The sequence below is a fragment of the Ranitomeya variabilis genome, chromosome 5 (genome assembly GCF_051348905.1).
Source record: "Ranitomeya variabilis isolate aRanVar5 chromosome 5, aRanVar5.hap1, whole genome shotgun sequence".
NCBI classification, from domain to species: Eukaryota; Metazoa; Chordata; class Amphibia; order Anura; family Dendrobatidae; genus Ranitomeya; species Ranitomeya variabilis.
In genome coordinates this window covers 492,851,196-492,869,882 of record NC_135236.1, presented here as the reverse complement: position 1 = coordinate 492,869,882, position 18,687 = coordinate 492,851,196, and the positions used below count along the sequence as shown (strand labels likewise).

Sequence of the window (18,687 nt, the reverse complement as noted above, 5' to 3'; positions counted from 1 at the left end):
CACTGCTCCTCCGACCACAGCTAAAAAGTCCGGCAAAGTCTTGGTGAAATCCAACAGATGCCCTGTATGCCACGTGAAGCTCCCGGACTCCCATGGCAAAAGACTCTGTGCCCCCTGTACATCAAAGGTCATGAAAGATGAGCAGCCTTCATTGCTATCAGAGATGAGATCCCTAATCCGTGATGAGGTTCAGGCTTCTATGTCCAGCCTCACACAGCAGCGGCCTTCAATTCCCATTCCAGACCGCAAACGAGCCAGGTGGGAGAGGGATCAGAGGGAGCCGGATTACAGCTCTGATGATGGGTCCGACCTAATGGACTGACCCAGTAGAAGATGGGGAGCTTCCAGCAGAGAGCCACGAACGGGGTAGAAAATATCTTTTCCAGGCAGAGGACATGGACGAGCTTGTCCAGGAGGTAAGGCGTACCATGCAGATCAAGGAGACCCCAAAGCCACAGTCCAGACAGGACATGATGTTTGGGGAAGTTATGTCGCAGAGGCAGACACTATTCCCCATAAGTGAACATATCTGGGCCATGGTACTAGAGGAGTGGAAGGACGCTGAACGCCGGCTGGTACTGTCCCGTGACTTTAAGGGTCGCCTACCATTCGACCCTGAGGAATTCAAGTTATGGGAAGAAATTCCTAAGATAGATGTCCCAGTGGCAAAGGTCGCTAAAAAGACTGCCATCCCCTTTGAGGACTCGTCTAACCTGTGCGACCCTATGGACAAAGACTGACATTCTCCTAAAGCAGGCCTGGGAAACATCCGCGGCCCTAATTACAACAAACATAGCAACCACCTCGGTGGCCAGATCTATGTATCTATGAATGGGTCAGTTGGAAAACATTTGTCCAATAAGACCCCTAGGACTGATATTCTTAACTCCCTCCCCATCATGAAATCAGCCATGGCATTCCTGGCTGACATGTCAGCCGAGTCAGTTTTCAGCTAGGAACAGCTCCCTATCTAATGCAGCCAGGAGGGCCGTATGGTTAAGATCTTGGTCAGGAGCGAACACCTCTAAGACCAAACTCTGCTCCATCCCATTTTCAGGGCCAAGAGTATTCGGGCCAGCCTTAGATAACATTCTCGAATCAGCCTCTGACAAAAAGAAAGGGTTCCCCCGAGGACAAACCTAAGCAGCCCCAGCCCTTTCAGAGAGGATTCTTTTCCAGGAGACAGCATGACTTTAGAGGTCAGGGTAGGTCCAACAGAGGTTCCTACAGGGGCTCCCGTAGCCAGGGTGGGAAGAACAGGGGTTTCTTCTTTAGCCCGACCTCTAGATCCAAAAGACAAAGACGCCACTTGCATCGGGGGAAGGCTTTGCCACTTTGCGGGAAACTGGGCCCAGATCATATAATCAGTGGGTTCGCCGAACCATTGCAGAGGAATACAGCATCGAGCTTTACTCCTCCCCTCCCGAAAGATACATCTCCCCTACGGTAGAATCGGTAGACTCCGCTATATGGACAGACTTATAAGATATGGTCAGTCATAACTCCGGTTCCCCGGACAGAGGTGGGCAGGGGACACTACTCCTCCCTATTTGCCATCACAAAGCTGTCAGGCAAGGCCCGCACTATTATAAATCTAAAACCTTTGAATGCTTGGGTCAGATACAAAAGGTTCCGAATGGACCTGAGACAGGGACAAGGGGGCATCCTCTACGTCTGGAGGAAAGAACGTTTAAGCATAATAACAGACGCGGATTCTTTACTGTAAGAGCAGTGAGACTATGGAACTCTCTGCCGTATGATGTTGTAATGAGCGATTCATTACTTAAAATTTAAGAGGGGACTGGATGCCTTTCTTGAAAAGTATAATGTTACAGGTTATATATACTAGATTCCTTGATAGGGTGTTGATCCAGGGATCTAGTCTGATTGCCGTATGTGGAGCCGGGAAGGAATTTTTTTTTCCCCAATATGGAGCTTACTCTTTGCCACATGGTTTTTTTTGCCTTCCTCTGGATCAACATGTTAGGTTAGGCTATGGGTCGAACTAGATGGACTTAAAGTCTTCCTTCAACCTCAATAACTATGTTACTAAGAATCAATTCGATCGGCAATTCATCTCAGACAGGGACGCAGTAATGTGCACTCTCGATCTGAAGAGTGCCTACTATCAGGTCCCGGTACATCCTTTATCACAGTAACTGCTAAGATTTGCGGTGAGACTACCAACCCGGACCTGCCACTACCAGTTCCAGTGCTTCCCCTTTGGGTTCACTTCAGCCCCCCGAATATTCACAAAGCTGGTATCAGAGGTTGTGGCCTTCCTGAGAAACCAAGGTATCAAAGTTATCCCATACTTGGACTACTTTCTCCTAGTGGCAAAATCAGTAGAGACGCTGATAGAACACAGGAACCGGACGATATCGGTAATGGAGTTTCTGGGCTGGGCAACAAACTGGCAAAAGTCAGACTTAGTACCAGAATGCAGAAAGATTTTCCTTGGAGTTCGATTAGACTCCAGATGCAGGATATCCCACTTACCAGAGGTCAAACAGAAGGTAATGCGCGACCAAGTCATGAATTTGCTGGAACATCGAACCTCCATAAGGGCCGCTATGAAGGTGCTGGGTCTGATGACAGCATGTATACCATGTGTCAGATGGGCAAAGAGTGATACTGGCCACATGGGATCACTGTCAGACCTCAATGGACGGACCCATTAGCTTATCAGGACCAGTAAGAAGGTCACTCCTCTGGTGGACGCAGACAGAGAACCTGAAGGTGGGAGTGCTATGGTCCACCTCCCCTTATGTAGTGGTCACCACGGATGCCAGTGTGGGGGGGGGATGGGGAGCCCACCTACATGGGAGAATCCTTCAGGGCAGATGTCCGGAAGACATTGAGGCAGATCCTCCAACTTCAGGGAACTATATGCCCTTTGGAAGGCCCCAAGACAGAACCGGTCAATGCTCTCAAATCGTCACGTTAGGATATTATCCGACAGTGGTCTCGTTCCTGAAGCAGAGACTCGAGGGTCTCAAAATTCTACTCTCTGAACCCCTCGGACGTTCAGGATGGGATAGATGCCCTAAGTCAAAAGTGGGTAGAACCCCTTTCATATGCGTTTCCACCTCTGGCACTCATGCCAGCCATCCTACGGAAGATCCAGGAGGATCAGGCAAGAGTTATCATGGTCGTCCCGTACTGGCCAAGGAGGAGCTGGTTCCCTCTGCTAGGAGCCTTGGAGATCGAGAACCCAATCGCACTCCCACTTCGGGAGGATGTCATCCACCAGGGCCCGATTCACCACCTAAACCCAGGGAGACCCCCCATCTCTCAGCCTGGATCCTGAAAGGGACATCCTCAAGGCTACGGGCTTATCAGACCAAGTCATAGCCACTATCCAAGCCAGCAGGAAACCGGTCACGTCAACAATTTATCTAAACATTTGGAAACAGTTCTGTCTGGAGGGTGGCAGGTCCGACTTCGTGACAAGTACCCCGGACATACCTAGAATCCTAGATTTCCTTCAGGCAGGGTTCAACAAGGGGCTTAGGTCCAGCACCTTGAAAGTCCAGGTTTCAGCATTAAGCTCTTTCTTTGACTATCCTCTAGCATCCCACCCATGGATAGTAAGATTCATTCGAGCAACTCAGAAGCTGCGCCCCACTATTAGGCAGTTTACTCCGCCTTGGGACCTTAATCTGGTCCTCAGGTCCCTGTGTGAGGATCTATATATCCCCAGCGAAGATATGCCTATCTCAATTCGCACACAGAAAACGGTTTTTAGTGGCGATCACCACGGCCAAGAGGGTAGGGGAAATCCAGGCCCTATCCACCAGAGACCCGTAGCTCCAGATTAGGGATGATTGTACTATCTTAAGATTAGACCCTACTTTCATACCAAAGGTCGCCTCTAGCCAGAACTGAAATCAGGAGATGGGTTACCCTCCTTTTGCAACAATCCTTCCAACAAGAAAGAGCCTCCACTCCCTCAATGTCAGACGGGTGGTTATAGAATAGCTAGAGGTCACAGTAGTTGTCGTGTAGACCCAAACCTGCTTATTCTTTTCGGGGGGAAAGAACAGGGGGAGGAAGGCCTCTAAGGCTTCAATTGCAAGATGAATTACAACTGTAATCTCAGAAGCTTACTGGGCTGAGGGGGTTAGCCCTCCAGTAGGCCTAAGTGCCCACTCTACCCGAGGGATATCTGCTTCCTGGGCCGAGAGAGCAGGAGCATCATTAGAGCAGATCTGTAGGGCAGCAACATGGGCTAGAGTTGACACATTCTGTAAGCAATATAAATTTGATGTACTGTCTGGCCAGCAGACCACATTCGGTAGGAAAGTTCTCCAAGTGGTAATCCCACCCTAGGGAGGTTCTTTGGTACTCTACATAGTGCTCTCAGGAGGGACGTCTTGGAAAATAGGCATTAGACCTACTGGTAATTATGTCTCCAGGAGTTCATCCTGACAGCACTGGTAGTTCCCTCCCCGTTTTTTGATATGTCATATGCTGTAATATGATTCTGTCATTAAAGTGTTATTTGCATCAACCATGCGGTGGTACTTGTTACAACACTGAGGGAAAGGGGGTGGGACGGGACCTTTTAACCTCTCGTGTGCTTCCTGTTCCTGCAAGGAGGAGGAGGACGTCCTCCAAAGTGCTGTCAGGATGGACTCCTGGAAACAATTACCGGTAGGTCTAATGCCTACTTTTTCATTCATACTTGTTTATCTTTTTTTCCCATCCATGTATTTTTACATTTATCTTCAGTTGTTGCTGCCATTTGAGAACAATCATGAGTCACTATTTCTATTGCCTTCAAATCTATTCTTTGATTTTTTTTTTCCCCAGGTGGTCCATTAGTGTTTTTCCTGTCCCCTATGGGGCATGAAGAGGTTCTCTGATGGTGCTGCCGTGGCCAGCGATCTGAAGCACCCTAAGCTTACCTACTCAATGCTGGGCAGCCGAGGTCAAGGGCTCCGCTCTCCTCCTCCGTGGGCTGCTCCCATGTCAATGTGACTCGGGACCTCTCCCGCCCCTTCTCGGGGTGATGTGCGGCCGGGGGTCCTCCCGCGGTTCCGGAGTTTGCGCGTACCGGAAGTGACGTAAAGCTGAACTTCCAGTTCACTTCATGGTGCGCTCCTGGCGTGTTGAACTACAGAGCTGCTGACATGATTGGGGCGTTACTTTGGGGTCCTCCCCTCCCTGACGACCTGGGGAGGAGGAGCACAAACACCAAACGCTGTGACCTTGATGATATAAAATCTGATAGGGGGATGCCTCCAGGTAAGCCCATTGTCTGTGTCCATCTGGGACTACCAACGGACTGACCATGGACGGCGATAGACCCTCCCTTTCTGCCTCTGCAGAACCCAGTGTCCACCCTCCTACTGTAAGTAGTGGATCAAGGTCCTTGCTATCTGGGTTATGGCCTTATGGGTGACTTAGTCCACCTCTCTCTCTCTTGGGGAGACAAGGTCCCTGCCCCTAAGAAGGATAAGATTGCCCAGCCGCAAGTGAAATTACCTCACTACATTCTCTACACCTTCAGGACTCCTTACTGTTACATCTTCAAGATCTGCTTCAAGCAAAGATGATCTCTCGAGTACCCTTACAAGAGATGGGCAGAGGGCACTATTCTCACCTATTCATAGTTGAGAAACCCTCAGAGAGTCATCAACCTGAAACCGCTGAATCAGATGATCACACAGACTAATCAAGATGGAATCGATTAAATCATAAATCCCACTCATTGGACAGGATTGGGTAATGGCTACAATAGATCTGAAGGATGCCTATTACCATGTGCCAATCCACCCAGATCACCAGAAGTTCCTCAGATTCGCAGTTTCCCATGATCATCAGGTCAGCCATTACCAATTCAACGTCCTCCCGTTCGGCATTTCTTAAGTGCAGTGGGTATTTACCAAGATTATGGCAGAAGCAGTAATCTTCATTCGTCATCAGGGGATTTGCATCATTCCGTATCTAGATGACATTCTGGTCGTTGCACAGTCTATCCTTCGTCTAAATCTGGATGTGGCATAAACCTTGGACATCGTGGAATCCCTGGGCTGGATCCAAATTTGTCTTTTTCAGAGGATCTCCATGTTCAGAGACCAGAGGGCTCCTACCCTGAGGGAATCAATGTCTATCCTGGGATCGCTGACATCATGCAGCCAGGCAGTTTCCTGGGCTCAAGCCCATACACGAGTCCTCCAGACTCATTTTTTTCTGTCTTGGAAGAGGCACTGAGATTCTCTGACCAGGAGAGTTCCCCTTCCCGGTCACATGAAGTCTTCTCTTTCATGGTGGCTAAACTACCTGAACTTCCAGCGGGGAGTCAGCTGGGATCAGCTTCCCCTGAAGATAATCACTTCAGACACCTGTCAGAGAGGCTGAGGCACTGTGATAGAGAGAACCCACTTCCAGGGGTTATGGGCCCCAGACATCAGATCCAGTTCCTCAAACCTCAGAGAACTAAAGGCAGTAGAGGAGGCGTTGAAAGCCGTATCTGCCCTTATCCAAAGTCATCATGTTCATGTCTATTCTGACAATATGACCACAGTGGCCTGCCCCTGGCACGAAATACGTACAGTCCCACAGACTGAGCAAAAGGAATAGATGCTTTTTCTCACCCTTGGAGGTTCAACCTGGCCTATGCCTTCCCAACGATCATAATTCTGGCAAGGACGCTACAGAAAATAGTCAGATCAGGTCACCATGATTCTGATCGCTCCCATGTGGCCGGGAAGAAGGTGGTACAGTGCCTTGATGGACATGGCCCAGGAAGGTCTGCTACTTCTATCCCGGAGAGTCGACCTCCTTCACCAGGGCCCCCTGTTACACCCGGACCCTCACAGATTGAACCTGGCGGCCTGGCTACGGAATGCAAAATTCTAAAAGCTAAAGGACTTTCATATGAAGTGATAAACTCTCCAGAATAGTAGGAAGCCAGTAACCAACGCCATTTATGTCAAGGTTTGGAAGACATGCTCTTCCTGGTGTTCTCTGAATATTCCTAATCCTTTTCATCTGAACATTGATTCTGGATTTTCTTCAAAAGGGGCTGGATCTAGGTCTTACACCTAGAACCCTGAAAATAGAATTAGTCTTACCGGTAATTTCGTTTCTAGGAACCTTCCACGACAGCAGCATTGGATTATGTCTCCCCACCCTAATGGGGGACAGGAAACACAAAGAGGTTAAATACCCTCCCCTTCCTACAACCACCAGTGTTATTTCTGGACACCGTAGCATGTATAGATACTACTCAAGTGCAGGAATCATCCAATAAGAATATCAGATAGGGAGGGAAATTAGTGCTGTCGTGGAAGGTTCCTAGAAACCGAATTACCGTTAAGACTAATTCTATTTTCTCCAGTCACCTTCCACGACAGCAGCATTGGAGTAATACCAACAAATTAATTTCTTAGGGAGGGACAACCGCCTGCAGAACCCGTCTGCCAAATGTTAAATCCCTATTAAAGTCTAGTCTGTAGTGCCTGATGATTGTATGGACTGAAGAAAAGATGGCGGCTCTGCATATCTGCTCCGTAGATGAGACTCCTGTCTCCGCCCATGAAGTCGATACCGAACGTCTAGAATGGGCCCTTAATGACGATTGAGGAGAGAAGCTCTGTGATGAGTATGCAACAGATATGGCATACTTGATCCAATTAGCGATTGTGTTTTTAGCCACCTTCTTGCCCCTGTTCCTTCCCGAGTGTTGAATGAATAAATTTTGGTCAATCCTCCAACTCTCGGTCTGCTGGAGGTAATAGAGAACTACCGTTCGGACATCAAGGGTGTGAAAGGACTCTTCCTTCATGTTGGAAGGATTTGGGCAGAATAAGGGCAACACTATCCTGACGTCTGTGAAAATCGGAGATTACTTTAGGCATGAATGTAGGGTCTAGAAGGAGGACAATACCATCTGCCGTTACTGCATAGATAGGGCCTGTAGTTATCCTATCCGCCTAGCGGAAGTAATTGCCACTAAAAAAAGACTGTTTTAAAGAGTAAGGATCCTTAAACTAGCTTCTGACAAGGGCTCAAATGGGTCTCGGGTTAAGCTATTAAGTACCAGATTTAGATCCCAAGGGGGAGTGCGACTATGAACTCTGGGACGGATTTTAACAGCTGCGGTCATGAAGCGTTTTACCCAATGGTGACTAGCTAGGTTCTGGTCGAAAAAAGAACTAAGAGCTGAGACCTGGACCTTCAAGGTACTAGGTCTCAGTCCCATATCAAGGCCCTTCTGAAGGAAGTCTAGTATCTCAGCAATGTTTGGATGAAATTGATCTGGAGTTTTCAGAGAATACCAAGATGAGAATTTTTTCCAGACTTTGCCATAAATGGCATTAGTTACTGGTTTTCTGCTTTTCTGAAGTGTTTTAATTACTTCATAAGAAAGGCCTTTTGCTCTTAGTATTTTGGTTTCAGTAGCCAGGCCACAAGGTTCAACCTGTGCAGATTCGAATGTAACAGGGGACCCTGGCGAAGGAGGTCGTCCTTCTGAGAGAGTGGTAGTGGACCCTCCTGGGTCATGTCCATCAGGGCACTATACCAACTCCTTCCTGGCCACATGGGGGCAATCAAAATCGTAGTGACCCCATCGGATCGAGTTTTCTGTAGTGTCCTTGCCAGGATCGGGATTGGTGGGAAGGCGTAGGCAAGGTTGAACCTCCAGGGGTGGGAAAAGGCATCTACACCCCATGCTCTGTCCGCAGTGTTCAGGGAAAAAATATGTTTCTACTTTTGCGTTCTGACTGCTGGTGAATAAATCCACATCCGGGATCCCCCATCGAGATACCAGGGAGAGGAAGACTTCCTGATCTAGGCACCATTACCCAGGATGTACATCCTTCCTGCTGAGGAAATCTGCTTGGATACTGGAAGATCCCTTCAGATGGACTGCTGTGATAGACAGGAGGTGGTTTTCCGCCCAGGAAAAAAATTCTTGCAGCCACTGATTTTAAATTTGCGAATTTCGTACCCCCTTGGTGACGGAGGTACGCTACTGTGGTCATATTGTCGGACTATATGCGTACATGATGACCTTGGACAAGAGCCGATGCGGCCTTCAGCTCTCTGAAGTTCGATGAGCTGGCTTTGATGTCTGGGGACCATATGCCCTGGAAGTGGGATTTTTCCACCATGGCTCCCCATCCCCTCCGACTGGCATCTGATGTAAGTATTTTTAGTGGAAGCTGGTCCCAGCTGACCCCTTGCTGGAGATTCCGATGACACAGCCACCATGCCAGGGATAACTTGACATGATTGGGAAGAGGAACTTTTTTGGTTAGAGAGTTCTGCTGTCTGTCCCAGGATGAGAGTACTTGTGTCTGAAGAGCTCTTAGGCCCAGGATACCATCTGGATGCAAGATGTTAAGGAACCCAGAATAGACATGCTGTAGAGTGCCGAAGGGTGGGGGCCTTCAGGACTCTGTACTCTGATATTTTCTGTATCAGTGCGAGCTGACGTTCTCTGGGCAGGAAGGATTCTCTTACTTCTGAATTCAGCAGGACTCCTAGGAATTTCTTCTTCGTGGAGGGAAGAAAGTCCGATTTCTCCAGGTTCGGGATCCATCCCAAGGATTCCAGGATCTCTATAGTCCTTGTCACATCGGAGTTTAGACGGGAGATGGATGGAGCAACAATGTGGAAGTCGTCTAGGTATGGTATAATGCAAATCCCCTGACAGCGAATAAAGATCAATGCCTCTGTCATGATTTTGGTTAACACTCGAGGTGCTGATGAGATACCGAACTGGAGGAAATTGAAATGATAATGGCTGATTTGAGGACCTTGGAAAATTGCAAACCTGAGGAACTTCCGGTATTTTTGATGGATGGGAACATGTTAATAGGCATCTCAAATCTATTGTAGCCATTACCCAGTTGTGACCGATAAGGGGAATTGTCGACTTGATCGATTCCATCTTGAATCTCCTTTATGTGATTACACGATTCAGGGGCTTCAGGTTGATAATGATCTAGTTTTAATCCATCCTGGATGGTACGGAGCACCCACTGGTTTGAGGAGATGGTCCACCATCAGTGGACTAAGCTCGAGAGTCGACCCCCGACAGACCGAGAGTAGTCACTGTTTGTCAGGGTTTGCTGGTGTTGGGGGACAAGGATATTCATGCCCTTCCCTCCTTTAGGATAACTCCAGCGGCCAGTTTTGCCTTTCCCTTTGAATTCTCTTGAGAAGTCTGATCTCTGGAGGAACGAAAAAAAAAAAAAAAAATGTTCCTCACGCAGCGGGTGAGGGGGAGCGACGACTGTCACATAATCACATGCTCCTGGTGCGGTCCCTGCATGTCCCATGGTCTTCGGCGCCCGCAGCTCTTCCTCTGTTCAGCGGTCACGTGGTACCGCTCATTAAAGTAATGAATATGGACTCCACTCCCATAGGGGTGGAGCCGCATATTCATTACTGTAATGAGCGGTACCAGTGACCGCTGAACAGAGGAAGAAGCTGCCGGCTCCCGGAGACCATCTGTCCGGGAGAAGCTGCCAGGGAACGCGCGGGGAGCAGGTGAGTATTTCATATTCACCTTTCCCTGCTCCACCGCCGCTCCGTCTTCCGCAGTGACTGTTCAGGTCAGGGGGCGTGATGACGTATTAGTGTACGCGCCGCCTTCTGCCTGAACAGTCACTGTGGAGAGACGGGACGCTGAGGAGCAGCAGGCAGCAACAAGAGGCGAGTATGTAATTTTTTTTTTTTCATTGCAGCAGCATTACATGTGGCACATTTTTATATGGAGCATCTTATGGGGCCATAATGAACTGTATGGAGCATTATATGTGGCACATTTTTATATGGACCATCTTATGGGGCCATAATCAGCATTTGTGCAGCATTGTGTGGGGCAAATGTCTGTGGAGCATCTTATGAGGCCCATCAAGGACTATATGGAGCATTATATGGGGCATATTTTAAAGGGAACCTGTCACCCCGTTTTTTGAAGATGAGCTAAAAATAGCGTTATATAGGGGCAGAGCTGGGCGTTACATTAGTGTCTTTGTGTGCCTTTATTACCCACCTATGCTGCTGAAATACCTTTGTAAAGTCGCCGTTTTCTGCTGTCACTCACGCTGGTCTGGTCCTATGGGCGTGGTGACAGCGCTGTTTCTCCCCCAGAATCCTGCTCATCATTACGTTGGTGGCGTAGTGGTGTGTGCATGTCCAAAAGGCGAATCCACTGCCCAGGTGATGAAAAACAGCGCGATCTGCGCTATTGAGCCGCTTACCGGTGGGCGCGGCCATCTTTCCTGTGGCCGCGCGTGCGCAGATGGAGCGCTCTGCTGCCCGGGGCTTCAGGAAAATGGCTGCTGCGATCTCCATCTGCGCACGCGCGGAATCCCGCGGCCATTTTCCTGAAGCCCCGGGCAGCAGAGCGCTCCATCTGCGCACGTGCGGCCACAGGAAAGATGGCCGCGCCCACCGGTAAACGGCTCAATAGCGCAGATCGCGCTGTTTTTCATCACCTGGGCAGTGGATTCGCCTTTTGGACATGCGCACACCACTACGCCACCAACGTAATGATGAGCAGGATTCTGGGGGAGAAACAGCTCTGTCACCACACCCATAGGACCAGACCAGCGTGAGTGACAGCAGAAAACGGCGACTTTACAAAGGTATTTCGGCAACATAGGTGGGTAATAAGGCACACAAAGACACTAATGTAACGCAAAGCTCTGCCCCTATTTAACACTATTTTTAGCCCATCTTCAAAAAAACGGGGTGACAGGTTCCCTTTAATATGGAGCATCTTATTGGGATCATCATAAATTTTGTGGAGCATTATATGTGGCGTATTTTGTATGGAGCATCTTATGGGGCCCATCATGACCTGTATGGTGCATTATATGGGGCTCCTGATTCCATATGGATATTCAAAAACACTTAACCTACTGATGTCTCAATTAATTTTACTTTTATTGGTATCTATTTTTTATTTTTTACATTTAAGTAAAATTAAGTAAAAAGATGCTCCATACAGACATTTGCCCCATATAATACTGCACAAATGCTGATTATGGCCCCATAAGATGCTCCATAGAGATATTTGCCCAAAATAATGCTGCACATGGCCCAATAAGATGCTCCATACAGACATTTGCCTCATATGCTGTTGCTGCGATTAAAAAAAAAAAAAAGAAAGAAAGAAGACTCAACTCGTTCAAGCAGAGGGCGGCGTGCACACTAATCGCGTCACAGCGCCCTCTGACCTGAGCATCACTGCAGAGGACAGGGAAGACGCAGCGGCGGCTGTTGGTGGAACAGGTGAATATCGCGCACTGCGTTATACTCGCCTGCTCCTGGCACGGTGCAGTCCCTGGTTCTCCGGGCGCTGACAGCTTCTTCCTGTATTGAGCAGTCACATGGTACAGCTCATTACAGTAATGAATATGCGGCTCCACCCCTATGGGGGTGCATATTCATTACTGTAATGAGCGGTACCATGTGACCGCTCACTACAGGAAGAGGCTGCCGGCGCCGGAGAACCAGGGACGTGCAGGGACCGCACCAGGAGGTCAGTATTATTAGACAGCTGCCGCTCCCCCTCACCTGCCGTCCCCTGGGTATGACTTGAGTATAAGTCGAAAGGGGCAATTTCAGCTTAGAAAAAAAAAAAAAAAAAAAAAGGGCTGAAATTCTCGGCTTATACAGTAATTAATCCCTGTATGTCTTCTGAGGAGAAATAATATTGTTTAGTATCATCTTTGGCGGTGGAAGTGGAGCCCTCATTCTACCGTATATCCTCCGAGTCTGAAGTACGTAATTCGCCAGAATCTGAATCAGACCCCACAGCTGCTAATTTCCTTTTTGGAGGAGGGGGCTGTGGTAATAAGTTCTGGGAAAGGGCCGATACCGATTTCCACGCTGGAACGCACCGGAGGTAAACCGGAAGTTCGGGATCGCATCACTTCTGGTGCGCGCTATCACAGAGTCTGCGCCAAGAAGGAGAGGAGGTAGCCGGGGAGTTCTAGAGGACACCGGCCGCATGTCACCGCCCCGCTTTACCCCCAAAGGGGGCGCGGGAAAAGAGGGTCCCGAGTCCGATGCCGACACGGAGACGGGAGCAGTTATGGAGGGAGCAGCTGCCCGGCTATAGGCAAGCAAAACTGGGTACTCGGATCGCCGGCCACTGCAGCACCACAGCAGGACCTCTTCATGCCCCATAGGGGACAGGAAAAACACTGGTGGTTGCAGGAAGGGGAGGGTATTTAACCTCTTTGTGTTTCCTGTCCCCCATTAGGGCGGGGAGACATCCCCCAGTGCCGCCGTCGTGGAAGGTGACTGGAGAAAATAAAGGTATTAGCTCTTTCTTTGACCAGAACCTGGCTAGTCATCGCTGAATAAAGAGTTTCATGACCTCATCAGCTAGAATCCATCATAGGCTTCATAGCCGAATTCCCCCCTGGGATTTAAATCGGGTACTTAACAGTTTAACTAAAGATGCATTTGAACCCTTGTCATCCATAAGTTTAAAAAACCTTACCCTTAAAACCGTCTTTCTAGTAGCAATTACTACCGCTAGACGTGTAGTTGAGCTGCACGTCCTATCAGTACAGGAGCCCTACTTAACAGTTACTGCAGAGGGCATTATTTTTCGATTAGATCCCTCCTTTATGCCTAGTCTCGGACTTTCATAGAGGTCAGGATATTGTGCTACCCTCACTCTGCCCGGATCCTTCCAATACGAAGGTAGCAGCCTTTCACACCCTTGATGTTCGCAGGGTGGTTCTCTACTACCTCCAACAAACCTAGAGCTGGAGGACTGAAACGTATTCATTCAGCCCTCAGGACGAAATAAGGGCAAGGAGGCGGCTAAGAATAGGATCGCCAACTGGATCAAACAAGCTATCTCCTGCATCACTGAAGGCGGATTCCACATGTTCAGTAGCAGCATCGTGGGCAAAGAGAGGGGACGCATCTACTGAGCAGATGTGCAGAACCGCCACCTGGTCTTTTGTCCATACATTTACCAGACACTACAGACTAAGTTTTAATAGGGATTTAATATTAGGCAGACGAGTTCTGCAGGCTGCAGTACCTCCCTAAGAAATTATTTGTTCGTATTAGGCTATGTGCACACGTTGTGAATTCATGTGCGGATTTTTCTGCACAGTTTTTGAAAAATATGCAGGTAAAACGCACTGCTTTTTACCTGCGGATTAACTGCGGATTTTCAGCCTTTTTTGTGCGGATTTCACCTACGTTTTACCACCTGCGGATTCCTATACAGGAGCAGGTGTAAAATGCTGCAGAACCCGCACAAAGAATTGACATGCTGCGGAAAATACAATGCAGTGTTTCTACGCTGTATTTTCTGCACCATGGACACTGCGGATTTTGTTTTCCATAGGTTTACATGGTGCTGGAAAACTGCTTCGAATCCGCAGCGGCCAATCCGCTGCGGATCTGCTGGCAAATCCGCCACGTGTGCACATACCCTCACTCCGATGCTGCTGTCGTGGAAGGCGACTAGAGAAAGTAGAATTAGTCTTACTGGTAATTTGGTTTCCAGGAACCTTCCACAACAGCACTAATTTCCCTCCCTATCGGATTATTCTTATTGGATGATTCCTGCACTTTGGTGGTAACTATTCATGCTAGAGTGTCCAGAAAAACACTAGTGGTTGCAGGAATGGGAGGGGTATTTAACCTCTGTTTCCTGTCCCCCATTAGGGTGAGGAGACAACCTCCGATGCTGCAGTCGTGTTAGGTTCCTAGAAAATGAATTACCTGTAAGACTAATTTTCTATGTTTATTTCTTGTGTGTCTCAAAATTATACAGGGTACTTGTTAACATATTTCATGTTCGGAAGACTATTTTTCTTCATATAGGATTTCTCATTGCATCACGGTCCTCAGTGTTACTGCTTAGGGCATTTTTCTGCTCTTCAGGTTCCCTTTAGGAATAACAACCATATTAGCAAATGGTCACAATAAGAACAAAAATTACCTTGCATTGTGAGTTTCTCCAAGTATCTCCTCCAATCTGTCAATAAAGTGAACAAACTGTGATAAACCTTTAATGTGTTTTCTTAATGGATCAGCTTCAGATGGAGCATAACCCTTTCCACCAAGCTCCACTGCTCTAATGAAGGAGGTTGCCACCTATAATAATGAAATAAACAAATTGCTGATTATACTGTATATGTGACAGAACACCAGAATGTAAGATGTAGTTTAGAACTGTCAAATCAGAAGCAGTCACACTTTTCCTAAAGGTACCTTCACATTAAGCGACGCTGCAGCGATAGCGACAACGATGCCGATCGCTGCAGCGTCGCTGTTTGGTCGCTGGAGAGCTGTCACACAGACAGCTCTCCAGCGACCAACGATGCCGAGGTCCCCGGGTAACCAGGGTAAACTTCGGGTTGCTAAGCGCAGGGCCGCGCTTAGTAACCCGATGTTTACCCTGGTTACCATCGTAAAATGTAAAAAAACCAAACAGCACATACTCACATCCGCGTCCCCCGGCGTCCGCTTCTTGCAATGACTGAGCGCCGGCCCTAACAGCACAGCGGTGACGTCACCGCTGTGCTGTACTTTCACTTTCACTTTACGGCGCTCAGTCAGTGTGGGAAGCAGATGGCAGGGGACGCGAAGGTGAGTATGTACTGTTTGTTTTTTTTACTTTTACGCTGGTAACCAGGGTAAACATCGGGTTACTAAGCGCGGCCCTGCGCTTAGCAACCCGATATTTACCCTGGTTACCATTGTAAAACATCGCTGGTATCGTTGCTTTTGGTGTCAAACACGACGATACACGCCGGTCTGACGACCAAATAAAGTTCTGAACTTTATTCAACGACCAGCGATATCACAGCAGGATCCTGATCGCTGCTGCGTGTCACACTCAACGATATCGCTAGCCAGGACGCTGCAACGTCACGGATCGCTAGCGATATCGTTTAGTGTGAAGGTACCTTTAGGAGGATCCATTCGGTCTCCTGGCCTATATTTTAGCAGATGCTTGTATTTACCCATAAAAACAACAGTTCTGGAGCTTTTCTTTTAACTTTGAGTTGTGTCTTTCCTTTATTATTACTACTGTCAATTGAGGAATAAGAATACTATCTGGTGTTACCAGTTGGGTGCCTGTCCCCATGCAGTTCAACATTGCCTTATTAATGATACCAAATAGCTAACAGAGGCTCCTATATTGTCATTTACTAGAAATAAACATGTCAGGAGAGCAACAGCTTTATAACAAATGCAAGCATAGAGTACTTACCAAAAATAAGGCCATCTGCTTGTTCTTCGATGCCCGTTTAAGGTCTGTGAAAGCTTCTCTACCAAGTCCTCTCTCTGGGCAGTTAATGGCTTGAGCTAGGGCAATATCATTCTTAGAATTTACCAAAAGGCTTAAATAGGAATAAAATATTTTTTTGACAACTTCCTTCACCTGCAAACAAAATGATTTTTATTTTTGTATTTATTTATTTTTTAATACATGAACAGAAATAAAATATATCTTCGCCCCTCCATTCCCAGAATAATTTCAAATTACCTTAACAAAATCCATGTTTTTACATGGCGTAGAGAAAGGCACAGGACTGTGGTCTGCACCTTCTGACTGATGACCAAAGAGAAAGTTCTGTAACTGTTCCTGTGGAAGACAGTCAGATAACTATAACCAGTGCTAGATTTAGAACAGTACATCTGAAGTCGGTTTATTTACTCACAGAAGAGAGGTTTACTTCTGTAGAAGAGTCCGGTTTGGAAAAAGCTGCGTATAAGTCAATAAGATCCAGCGAATTGCTGTTTTTCAAAAGCTGGTCATACATTTTCCTGATTGAATCATAATTCTTCAGGGCTGGACTTCCTTTATCGATCAGTTCAAGTTTATCTTTTACCAAGTGCTTCCATGTAAGCAGGACATCGCTGAGGTAAGCTGTATATCCATCGCCATTCTAGAAGGTGAAAAATTAAGGCATAAGAAGTACAAAAAAAGAAATACAGTCAAACCACCTTTTAACAATGCTTGCATTTAGTAAATTATGACTGGCCCTTTAAATCTCTCTGATGTCTCACTGTTTTGACAGCAATAGGAGATTTCCTGCTTCTGAGGTGGAAGATACCACTGTGTTGGGGGTGGGGGGTGTAGAGAGGTTGTTGTTGGCACATGGGAGAGTGCAGCATGAAAGCACAGGGGAAATTTATGCTGCTGTCCCTTCATGCAGAGTATTATTTTTAAAAGCCAAAGCAACAGTGATTCTTGTGTACAATGGAGCAGGAAAAGGCTAGAAAAAGCAAATGAGATACACGCCTTTACTGTCCCCTGATGGTGTCTGTCCGCACACACTGTGGCGAGACCCAGACTGTAAAGTTTTACCTTTACAGGGACTATTTCTTTTGCTTATTAAACATTATGATGCAGTCATGTCCTCTTCTTACAGATTAGCCCTTTAGAAGCAGATGTATCATCCTCCTATTACTAGCATAAAATGAGGGGGCAGCATACTGGTGACACGTTTGCTTTAAAGAGAATAAAAACTGATGGAAGTGCTTCTTTGATGTACTGCCCATAGGTATGCATTGATGAGTCAAATTAAAAGCAATTTTTGTGATCCCGTCCAGAGAATTTAAACAGTCAAGATCTGAGCACACGTTTCCATTTATCATTCAGATGCTGTGTAGAATCAAACATCCCCCCACCCCAATTTTCTACAGGTGGTATCCTTCAGATAAGATCAGAAGATTTGATCTCACCCTGGTATACAAGCAAAACCTGCATCCTTGTAATAATGAAGCAAATGATCTGCTTTGTGAATGGTATTTTATGAAGTCTTAAATTTCATCTACTTTATTATTTTTTATTTATTTATTTTTTTAAACACTGCATATTGAATATTTTTAAACCAAAATCTGCAATAACAGCCATATTCATTGCATGTGGTCTTAAACTGCAGCTTCCATTTAATCCTTAACAGATAGATGTCCACAGCATAACCTATAATCCACTGCACATACTTGTGACTAGCCAACGCTGGCACAGTGAGTTCATACTTGCTTATCTGCCATCTGATGAAATTAGTGCTAATGCTGAACTGCAAGGCTTGGAGACTGACCTGGTATTTTTCCACAGCTTTTGCACTTAAATGCTTATTTAAGACCTCTGTTCTGTGCTCGAGGCCAGATTCTACACCCTGCCAATGCACTGGGAGTCTTCCAGGAGGTCTGGCATGGTAATAATGGTGGTGCCAAGCCTGACAGATTATCAGAATTTTACAGTATATATTACGCACACACCATCGTTACAGCTTTTTTTCTTTTAGACTGTAATAACCCTTTGATGAAAGGAGGTCATCTTTTTCAGATTTTTTTTATTTCTGTGATGGCAAACAAACTAAAACAAATTGGATACTTGGAAAACCAAACGTACTGATCTAAGGACAAATGGTTTTACCGTATCAGAAGAGTTTATCTTGGTTCAATGGAATATTTGAAGTCCAAATAAACCGTCCAGATAAGGGCGACAGCACTTTCTATTATTCATAATAGCAACCGCAGGCTTTGTGGACAGTGAGCAGTGATGTGCTCATGTGTGCACGCCAGCTGGATCATACACAAGGGGGGGAAAAAGTTCAGAAAGTCCAATGTTAGAAAGATCGCATTTCACAAGCTTTCCTCAATAAAACAAGAACCTAGCTAGGCAACTGTGACTCGCTATATCGTCTATTTAAAAAATAAATA

The 18,687-nt window shown here is 46.9% G+C and overlaps 1 protein-coding gene across 3 annotated transcripts in view; it reads right to left on the bottom strand.

The window, feature by feature from the left end:
• The window catches only part of PARPBP (PARP1 binding protein), a 60,327-nt gene that overhangs the window by 24,445 nt on the left and 17,195 nt on the right, over positions 1–18,687 (bottom strand). For all 3 annotated transcript variants that reach the window (XM_077265619.1, XM_077265620.1, XM_077265617.1), the window contains exons 3-6: positions 16,677–16,904; positions 16,502–16,600; positions 16,226–16,396; positions 14,948–15,102 (exon numbers count right to left, since the gene is read on the bottom strand). In XM_077265619.1, coding sequence (XP_077121734.1) covers positions 14,948–15,102; positions 16,226–16,396; positions 16,502–16,600; positions 16,677–16,904 — 653 coding nt within the window. The remainder of the gene's footprint in view (positions 1–14,947; positions 15,103–16,225; positions 16,397–16,501; positions 16,601–16,676; positions 16,905–18,687) is intronic.